Source organism: Hyperolius riggenbachi, chromosome 10 (genome assembly GCF_040937935.1).
Source record: "Hyperolius riggenbachi isolate aHypRig1 chromosome 10, aHypRig1.pri, whole genome shotgun sequence".
Lineage (NCBI taxonomy): Eukaryota > Metazoa > Chordata > Amphibia > Anura > Hyperoliidae > Hyperolius > Hyperolius riggenbachi.
The window spans coordinates 29,997,354-30,008,360 of record NC_090655.1 but is presented as its reverse complement, the minus strand read 5'-3'; the positions used below and the strand labels follow the sequence as shown (position 1 = coordinate 30,008,360).

Genomic DNA, 11,007 nt, shown 5'->3' with positions numbered 1-11,007 from the left:
AAATTCTTCCGAAATTATGCACATTTTTATGCAAATGTATGCAGTTTGAAAATGGGCCAATCAGTATAAAACCCAGGTTTAAATTGATTGGTTCATTTTTAAGCTGCATACATTTGCATTATTATTATTATTTATAAAGCGCAAACATATTCCGTGGCACTGTACAAAGTAGGAAAACAAACAAGGGGTACATAATGATACAGACACAATGGAATACATCAAATATATGGACACTGGTACAAAACACAGATCTGGTGATTACAATAGCAGGTTTAAAATGATGAATAAAATGTATAACAGAGTCCAAGCTATTAAATGAATAACATTCCAAGACACAAAATGTACTTAAATTTGCATCAACTCGGAATTATTTGCATATGTATGATCATCCCTACAGAATGGAGCAGCACCCCATCCAGCGCACACAGCAGAGACCATTCCGGGGATGATCCGGGAGAAGCCCCGCCCCCCGCGAGGAGATGGCTGCTCTCCATGGATACAGAGTGGCGGCTGCTGGGATCGATGGCGTCATCAGCTGAGCAAAAGCCCTAGAATGTACCTGAAACTACTGGGCGTGGTCCTGCGAACATGTCTCATGGCGTCACGCTAGCGGGGCGGGGTGGAGTGCAGTTGCATTGGCTCGGATGTGAGGCGGAGAGTGAGGATAAGCTGGAGGGGGCGGGGTAAAGCAAGACGGGGCCATAGGATTGGCGGAAGAGGGCGGGGCATAGAAGGGACTCGGCTGTGTGATTTTGCCAAAGGGGGCGTTGTGAAGGATGACGTCCTGAGGGGGCGGGCGTACGGTGACAGTGCGGTGGGATTGGCCGGGGGGCGGTGCCAGGGTGACAGGGATGCGGAGTGGGGTCACACCCTCAGAAGGCTCCGGAGATCCCGGTCGGTGATGGAGCTTTTCCAGTCCCAGGACCATTACATTCTGCAGAGCGGGGAGCGGGCCTTGTGGTGCAGCCGCCAGGATGGGGCGCTGTGCATGCGGCCAGGTGAGGGGAGGACATCGGGGCTGGGGCCATATATCTGTCTCCTCATAGAGTGACACCTAATACCAGACATGGAATGCCATGGCAACCGGGACCTTGATGGCCTTAGAGCTGACCATGATAGTATGACATTAGACCCTGGGGCCCCTGATAGCTTTCCAGCTGATGCAGGGGCCCCTGATAGCCTGCCAGCTTATCCTGGGGCCCCCGATGGCCTGCCAGCAGATCCTGGGGCCCCTGATAGCCTGCCAACTGATCCTGGGGCTCTTGATAGCCTGCCAACTGATCCTGGGGCCCTTGATAGCCTGCCAACTGATCCTGGGGCCCCTCATAGCCTGCAAGCAGATCCTGGGGCCCTTGATAGCCTGCCAGCAGATCCTGGGACCCCTGATAGCCTGCCAGCAGATCATGGGACCCTTGATAGCCTGCCAGCAGATCCAAGGGCCCCTGATAGCCTGCCAACTGATCCAGGGGCCCCTGATATGCTGCCAGCAGATCCAGGGGCCCCTGATAGGCTGCCAGCAGATCCAGGGGCCCCTGGTAGGCTGCCAGCTGATCCAGGGGCCCCTGGTAGGCTGCCAGCTGATCCAGGGGCCCCTGGTAGGCTGCCAGCTGATCCAGGGGCCCCTGGTAGGCTGCCAGCTGATCCAGGGGCCCCTGGTAGGCTGCCAGCTGATCCAGGGGCCCCTGGTAGGCTGCCAGCTGATCCAGGGGCCCCTGGTAGGCTGCCAGCAGCTCCTGGGGCCCCCTGGTAGGCTGCCAGCAGCTCCTGGGGCCCCCTGTTAACCCCCAGCAGCTCCTGGAGCCCCTGACAGCTTGTTAGCAGACCCTGGGGACCAGAACTCTTGAACAATCCTAACAGTCAGGAACGTTGTAGTTTTAGTTGGCGCATTTACACGCTGTAAACCCACTAGATTTTCGGCAGATGTGGTAATTGTTGGCCACCTCGGCCAAGTTTCATCTAGCATGGATACGAAGCTTAACGCATTCCTCTATAGGTGCACCATATGTTACATCTGGAGACTGTCACTGTATTTCATACAATATTTCTTTATGTGCGAACTATAGTCTTGTATATGTCATTTATGGTGCTCTCTACCTGTATTGCAGTTTTCTTGATAGGTGAGTTGTGTTGCAGTTGTAGCTGTAATCCTCTGTAGTACATTTTGTAAGTGTGCTGTGTATCCCCTATGAAGCCTTGTGTTACACTTATCTTTATGGTAGTGCATGTCTAGGGCTTTTCCCCATGGTGGGCATGCATTGCTGATGAAGAACTATTGTTGCTGAGCACATGTGTCTGTTTTCTCATGTGACCTTCTCTTTTTTTTTTTTTTTTTTTGTTAAATACTTTAAGCATTTCCTGGTAATGAATCATTAAAACCGGTCCAGCGAGGTTACATGTTTGTGCATGAGCTAGTGGCACACTGGCCACACTGCCAGTTCAGGTTTCCTGTTGTCACGCATACAGTAGCTAATTCTGCCTGTAGGAAGTGAAAGCTTTGGAAGGCATTATAAGCAGTATTTCCTATAAGGTCTTTATTGTCTTCAGGAAGCTTGCACGGTTCCCGGCAACTGATATCATCCCTTTGTCATAAGAACACTTTTATCTTGAGGTCATTAACTCTTCCTCCAAAGAATGACCAGTCATATCACTGGGGTCCTCAGCTTTTAATGAAAATCTGTAATAAAAAAAAATCCCATGGGGGATACTTAGCTTGGGAGGAGGAAGCCTCTGGATCCTAATGAGGCTTCCCCCGTCGTTCCTCCGTCCCTTGGTGCCAGTGTTGGCAGCCCCCGAGCACCGGTAAGGTAAATATTTACCTACCGCAATCCAGTGCAGGCGTAGTAGCAGCTTTCCAATTGGGCTGAGGTGGAAATAGCTGAGCCTGATCAAGGACTGCTTTACTCCACAGGCGGCACCAGAGCAGACCCAATCAGGCAAAAGCTATTTCCGCCTGAGCCCAATTGGAAGGCCGCTACTACGCCTGCACTGGGTCGCGGTAGGTACATATTGCAGGGGTAACTGTGCCACAGCCGACATCCTTGTTGACTGGTTTCGGGGGAGCCAGCGCTGGATCCAAGGGACAGAGGAGGACATGGGATGCCTCATTAGCAGGGCTGTGGAGTCAGTTGGAGTTGAGGAATTTTGGGTACTTGGAGTTGGCGTCGGTGGTTTCCTAAACTAAGGAGTCGGACGATTTTTGTACCAAATCCACATCCCTGTTAAGTATTAGGGTCCGTTTCTACTGGCGTTTTGGATACGAGGCGATCTCCGCATCCCCTCGCATCCCTCCATAAGTAAAAACAAGGAACACCAAGAGCCCCAATAGTGTAATATGTACTGGTAAATGGTTACTAGATAGAGTAAATACTAATACTCACAAACCAGGGTTACCATTAGGCAACCACTGTAAAGGCAGGTGGGGAGATTTTCCTGACTCCACTCAGGAATAAGAAGTCGCTCTCTGTAGATGAGAAAAAATGGGTACAACCCTCCACCCAGGGTGGACTCAAAATTATGCAGGAGAACAGAGGTGCCAAAAGGATAAAAGGAAGCTAAATGAGCTTAAAAACCAAATTCTTGGTAAATGGAGGAGGTAGTGGTGGACTCACCTTCTCCAAGTAGACACACAACGACTGTAGTAAAGACAGTCCATGTTTTATTTATGAACTCTAAATATGCAATGTGTTTCGCAGGTTTGATCCCGCTTCATCAGGCAATAACAACGCGTCTTCACCAAGGCTGTGGAGTCGGAGTCGGGGCAATTTTGGGCACCCGGAGTTGGAGTCGGAGTCGTGGTTTCATAAACTGAGGAGTCGGAGTTGGAGTCGGAAGATTTTTGTACCGACTCCACAGCCCTGGTCTTCACAGAGGTGCCTGGCTCTTCTACTGACCACATATGCTATTGCTCCGTTGTTATTGCCTGATGAAGCGGGATCAAATCTGATGAAGCGGGAACAAAAAGCTGCTTCGATTGTAATTTCGATTGATTTGCTGCAAATTGACCAAAATTTAGATATTAGAAGAGATTTGTCAGCTGCCCATACACCACAGGCCGATTCCCGATCAATTTCATGGTGAAATCGATCCAGAATTAGCCTTGTACACCGCATCCATCTGCCTCACCATCCCGACGCTGTCCCGTAATGATAAATGCCCCACGCCCCACGTGGAGGTAGCGTGTATGGACAGCGGAATGCGCCCCGGAAGGCAGTGGGGAAAAGCGGAGGCCGTGGACAGGTAACGTATATCTTGCACAGGGCATCGGGGGGACATTTATCATTAGGGGACAGCGCCGCGGTCGTCCATTGTCGCTAAAATGCACGCCGTTCCCACTGTGCACCCTATCGAGAAAGTAGGCCCAACATCTTGTAGCGTGCGCGATCAACAATGCAACCAATTTTCTTCCCGAAATTGTTCTCAATATTGATCGGGCATGCACTTGGCAGCACTGATTTTCATCCAATAATCGAATCGGATGGTCAATCGGCCGCCAAGTCGCCTGACTTATGGCTACCTCAAAACTCTACTGAATATTTATTCTACAGCTCTACCTAGTGTATCCATTCTCCGTCCCCTTAGATTGTAAGCCTTTGGCAGGGTCCTCCCTTCCCTAGTGTATTCTACATGATCGTGTGCTCCTTTCCTATGACCGCTTTTGTACTTGTATTACTGGACCCATCTAACCAACCCAAATCACATGATCATGTATCTTGTACCCTGTTTGCCTTGTATAGCTTTGTCATCTCCTACCTAATAATAGGCAAGTATCTCTGCGTCCCATGTCCCTGTGTCAGTGTTTTTGCAGTTATGCGCATGTGCAGGGACGCAGAGACACTGCCGAGAGCTGGGGGAATGACACGTGGCTCTTGCTGTGTGCGTTGCTAAGGCAGCCAGGACGCAAAGAGCAGGGGAGGACGGGCCCAGAAGGGGGGGGGGGGGGGGCAGCATGCACGTGCTAATGAGGGAGAGAGGCAGACAGCCTAGCGCCCATTTTTTAAACGGGCCTTAGGCCTAGTGTTGTATACCCTTGTTAAGTCTGTCATCCGTTGTATCATTGTATGTATTCTCCAACGCCACGTAATATGTTGCCACTTTTCAAATACAATAATTAATAAATCAAATGTATAAATATAATTAATCAAATTAACCGACATGCCTGAAGGATAACAGGGACTTTGTTTTGGGCAGTTTTGGAGCCTTTAAAATACTTACCAAGCCTTCCTCTTGCACCTAGCGGGCTTCTAGCTGCTTCCAATGTTCGTGCACTCAAGTCGGTGTGTCATGTGACCTGATGCGGGTCAGGTGACGCTCTGGCTTCCGTGCATGGGGGAAGCTGGAAAGCAGTTTGAAGCCCGCTAGATGGAAGAGGAAGGCTGCTAGACATCGCTGGAGGCTCGATAAGTATTTAGAGTGGGGGGGTTTGTGGTTTTTCAGCCGGTTGCTCAAGTAACCCTGCAAACGCGTGTCCGGCAACAGGCGATCCCCGCCGTTGCCGGATACTAGGGACACTGCTGTATTTAAGCTCTGATATAAGTGGTATGTCTACTTTCCTCTTCTCTCTCCCAGTATTGGTGATATCTCTGGGGTTGTCTCAGCTGTGATATTCCTGAACTTTCCTCCAGTTGCTCCCACATATCTGTGATATTCCAATTTTCCTTGGTTTTTGTAAAGTTGCCAAATTATGTACAATACCGGGTAAATGCAAAAATGTGTGCAAAAGCTGCATCCAACCACCAATAAACGCCTGAAACTGGCTCAGATGTCATTTGTTTGGACATGGTGTAGGAGACCTTTGAGCTTTATCTCGTTGGTGTGTTTGCCTGCTGATGATATCCTTTCCTGTGGACTGAATTTGTCACCTTTGTGAGAAGACAAGGTCACATGTACCTCTGTGCAGAGCATGTGAGTAAATTTAAAACAAAGGCTGACAAAATGGCCTGGGGCTGGGCTGATTTACCAATATATCACTAGAATGAAGATATCCAGCAAACAGTCCTAAATTCATTACAAATGATTGATTGGGTGGGAAAAGTTGACACCCTCCTCTGAAGACCATAACAAGGATTACTGGAAGATTACTAAATTTCCATATATAATAAGTAAGTCAATCTTAAAGAGGAGCTGTCAGTGATACTATCTCAGAACTGGAGATAATGTTATCTTGTGTTTAATTGTATCAAGTGAGGAATGTAAACAAACACTTCTCTGACACTGCAGACACTCCTGAACAAAGACAGACAGTCCGAAAGTATTTCTGCTTATATTTCAAGATGGAAAAAAAACCATTATGAATAAAATGCAAAGTCAGCTCTCAAAGCAAAAAAAAGTGTACTTTGGAAACTTGTAATTTCTAAATGAATAATAATACTCATGCGCAAAAGCAAATATGAAAACCGTATGGCATATAAAAAGTAGGAAAACATGTTTTTATTGAATATTATGTCAGGGTTTTATACCGCTTTAAAGTCTGTGTAGATGAATATTTTTCATTCCCTCCCATTTTTTCTTTCTCCTTTAGCTAATGCTGAAATAACACCTTTATTTGTTGTATCGTGAAGTCCAGTGATGACCTCACCCTCTGGTTTCCAGCCAGAGCTCTGTTTCCTTTCTGATAAGTGCCGCTACATCATCATAGCGATCTGGCCTTCTCCAGTGCCTCCTTTTTCCCCAATTGGCATGGTTTAGCAGCCACTAACCTCTCCTTGCTGTTTGGGTGAACGGTGATCATGGCTATGATGCAACAGGGGGTACAGTATACTGTGCTGAGGCACTGTGAGTTGTGAGTGGGGGCACAGCCAGCTTGCCACTCAAACTCCCTTGAATCCTTCCCTGTGTAAGGGTCATGAGTGATTAAGAGGAAATGGGGCCCTAGGGAGGGTAGCAGCTTTAGGGATGACCTAATCGCGGTGGAAGGGTCAAGTACGGATTACGTTGCATGCAAACTGTTTTGGAAGCTAACATTCCTTCATTAATGTTAATTTAGTGCATCTGTTTTGAATTCAAGATACAGTGGTGTGAAAAACTATTTGCCCCCTTTCTGATTTCTTATTCTTTTGCATGTTTGTCACACTTAAATGTTTCTGCTCATCAAAAACCATTAACTATTAGTCAAAGATAACATAATTGAACACAAAATGCAGTTTTAAATGATGGTTTTTATTATTTAGTGAGGAAAAAAAACTCAAAACCTACATGGCCCTGTGTGAAAAAGTGATTGCCCCCCTTGTTAAAAAATAACTTAACTGTGGTTTATCACACCTGAGTTCAATTTCTGTAGTCACCCCCAGGCCTGATTACTGCCACACCTGTTTCAATCAAGGAATCACTTAAATAGGAGCTATCTGACACAAAGAAGTAGACCAAAAGCACCCCAAAAGCTAGACATCATGCCAAGATCCAAAGAAATTCAGGAACAAATGAGAACAAAAGTACTGTAATTGAGATCTATCAGTCTGGTAAAGGTTATAAAGCCATTTCTAAAGCTTTGGGACTCCAGCGAACCACAGTGAGAGCCATTATCCACAAATGGCAAAAACATGGAACAGTGATGAACCTTCCCAGGAGTGGCTGGCCGACCAAAATTACCTCGAGCGCAGAGAAAACTCATCCGAGAGGCCACAAAAGGCCCCAGGACAACATCTAAAGAACTGCAGGCCTCACTTGCCTCAATTAAGGTCAGTGTTCACAACTCCACCATAAGAAAGAGACTGGGCGAAAACGGCCTGCATGGCAGATATCCAAGGCGCAAACCACTTTTAAGCAAAAAGAACATTAAGGCTCGTCTCAATTTTGCTAAAAAAAATCTCAATGATTGTCAAGACTTGTGGGAAAATACCTTGTGGACCGCCGAGACAAAAGTTGAACTTTTTGGAAGGTGCGTGTCCTGTTAAATCTGTCGTAGAAGTAACACAGCATTTCAGCAAAAGAACATCATACCAACAGTAAAATGTGGTGGTAGTGTGATGGTCTGGGGTTGTTTTGCTGCTTTAGGACTTGGAAGGCATGCTGTGATAGATGGAACCATGAATTCTACTGTCTACCAAAAAATCCGGAAGGAGAATGTCCGGCCATCTGTTCGTCAACTCAAGCTGAAGCGATCTTGGTTGCTGCAGCAGGACAATGACCCAAAAGACACCAGCAAATCCACCTCTGAATGGCTGAAGAAAAACAAAATGAAGACTTTGGAGTGGCCTAGTCAAAGTCCTGACCTGAATCCTATTGAGATGTTGTGGCATGACCTTAAAAAGGTGGTTCGTGCTAGAAAACCCTCAAATAAAGCTGAATTACAACAATTCTGCAAAAATGAGTGGGCCAAAATTCCTCCAGAGTGCTGTAAAAGACTCGTTGCAAGTTATCACAAACGCTTGATTGCAGTTATTGCTGCTAACGGTGGCCCAACCAGTTATTAGGTTCAGGGGGCAATTTCTTTTTCACACAGGGCCATGTAGGTTTTGAGGTATTTTTTTCTCACTAAATAATAAAAACCATCATTTAAAACTACATTTTGTGTTCAATTATGTTATCTTTAACTAATGGTTAATGGTTTTTGATGAGCAGAAACATTTAAGTGTGACAAACATGCAAAAGAATAAGAAATCAGGAAGGGGGCAAATAGTTTTTCACACCACTGTATGTACCCTGCCTATAATTAGGCTCTGCACACCTATGCTGGTAGTCATTCAGATGCACTGCAACTAGGTAGAAAAAGGCACTCCACAGGCTTCAAACTTTCGTTTGTGATTTATTTGAGCATGGACACATACATGTTATGGGTCACCTGACCCTTCCTCAAGTCATTCAGATGCAGCCTGCTTTGGGAAGCGCAGCCACATACCTGCTGTCTAAAAATATATAAATAAATGTAAGTTTATCTTATGACTAGCTGCTCCCATTTGGGATTTGTGTTTGCATTCCGTTTTATCAGAGGTTAGTGTTCTAGTGCATAGTTGTAGAATCTGTTTTGAATACAAGGTGTGTATGTTGCCTCTAGGGGGGCTCTGCACGCCTCTGTTGGTAGTCATACAGATGCAGCCTGGTCTTAGGATGCACTGCCATTTCTCCCCTGCTGTTTATAAAAAAAATGTGTAAACCCTTTTATGGTCAGCTGCTCCTAGGTTCACACTATGCTCGTTTGTTAATTAGAGGTTAGGGTCCCTTTCAAAAGGATGGCCTCATCGCGGTGGAAGGGTCCAGTACAGAATACTTTGCATGCAAACTGTTTTGGAAGCTAACATCCTCCATTAATCTTAATTTTGTTCATCTGTTTGAATTCAAGATGTGTATTCTGCCTATGAGTTAGGCTCTGCACACCTATGCTGATAGTCATTCAGATGCAGCCTATTTTGGGAAGCGCTGCCACCTCTCCCTACTGTCTAAAAAATAAGCTTGAGCTCATCCTGATCGTCCTGTGAGCAATCTGAAATTTGAGACGGGGCAGAGAAAATGGCAGTTGTGGCCACCTAATGCACACTGGGCCCTATATGCCTGCCTAGGTTGCCTTGTATCATAATCCTGCTCTGGTGAGGGAGGTCTGGGATAGGGTTGGCCTTGAGACAGTAGTGCTTGAGGAATTCTGGCTGTTTTGTGTGAAGGTTGAGGTCACGTTATCCTAATGCTGAGGACCTCCTGTAAGTATGTATGGGGTTTAAGAGGCTGTGTTTACATTATCAAATAGTCAGAGATGAAAGGGATTCATAAAAGATAAAGTGAGAACACCGAGAGCCCAATATAGTGTAGTATGTATTGAAATACGTTGAAGAGTTAAAGTGCGAGAATAAGATACTCACAAACAAGGGTTACCTTCCAGGTAACCGCTGTGTAGGCAGGTGGGGAGTATTAGACCTGTCCTCACTCAGGATAAAGATGTCACTCTCTGTAGATCGGAAAGAAAGGGGTAGGTCACCCCTCCACCAGGGGTGGACTCAGTACAAATGCTAGAGAACAGAGGCTTCAGCAGAATAAAAACGTCTAAAAGCTTTAAAAATGCTTGGGAGGCAGTGGTGGACTTACCTCCAGAAAGCAGACACGATAACTGTCAAATTCAAACAAATACATTTATTGTATATTCTCCAAAAGATGCAACGCGTTTCGCAGGCGTGGCCCGCTTCATCAGGCAATAAATAGGGGACAAACAGTAGCTCGTATGTAGCACGGAAAGTGCCTCTGTCATAAAATAAATTGTTCCTGGAATACCCAAATTTTAACTTCTGTCTCTGATTGCTTTAACGGTGAGCTTAGCTTTAGGGCCAGCGGACCTTCTTGCTAGGTTGTCCCTTCTTCACTCTTTCTAGGAGACCCTCTTGATCTCTTACTTGGGCATCTGCTTTGACTCCCTCATCCAGGACTTACAAGCATCACCTGGCACACTCTTCCACAGCATGTCTGTCATGCTCCAACCCTGGAAACCTTCAAACGTACTCTCAAAACACACCTGTTCGGACAAGCCTATAATTTGCTGTAGGTCACAGTGTAGGTTCACTGCCTCGTACGCTAACCCATGTCTCCTTCCCTAATGTCTTCAACCAACCTAGATTGTAAGGTTGCAGGGGCAGGAACCTCCTAGTGTTTCTTATGGCAGCCATGCATCTATAGATGATGGGCAGATTCGATCAAGAGAGGATTTGGAGGTTGGATTTGACATTAGGGGGGACAGCGCCGGGGGTTTCATCGCTTGTCCCGATATCGCGCGTCATAACCGCTGTGCACCCGAACGACCACGATGGCCCGACATCTTGCAGCATGTCCAGTCAACATACAGCATTTGCTCCGAAGTTGATCACATCATCAATCTGGCAGGCACTTGGCGGCACAAATTTTCATCTGATTTGATAATTATTGAAACGGATGGTCAATCGGCCACCAAGTCGAATAGTGTATGGCTACCTTTATTCTGTAGTATTGCTGATGTCTCAAACCACACATCAACAAAGTATGTATTTGTATTGCTGGAAGTCCTGATTATACAGAGTTCTGAACGTCTCTTGTCTGTTTCGTACTATGTACTGTGCT

At 46.3% G+C, this 11,007-nt stretch overlaps 1 protein-coding gene across 2 annotated transcripts in view; it reads left to right on the top strand.

Moving 5' to 3' along the window:
• Positions 1-823: 823 nt before the first annotated feature.
• INPP5F (inositol polyphosphate-5-phosphatase F) overlaps positions 824-11,007 on the top strand; it is a 64,178-nt gene continuing 53,994 nt past the window's right edge. For both annotated transcript variants that reach the window (XR_011024544.1, XM_068258328.1), the window contains exon 1: positions 824-998. Coding sequence is in view for 1 of the 2 variants with exons in the window: in XM_068258328.1 (XP_068114429.1) it covers positions 902-998 (97 nt within the window). In the remaining variant the exon portion in view is untranslated. The remainder of the gene's footprint in view (positions 999-11,007) is intronic.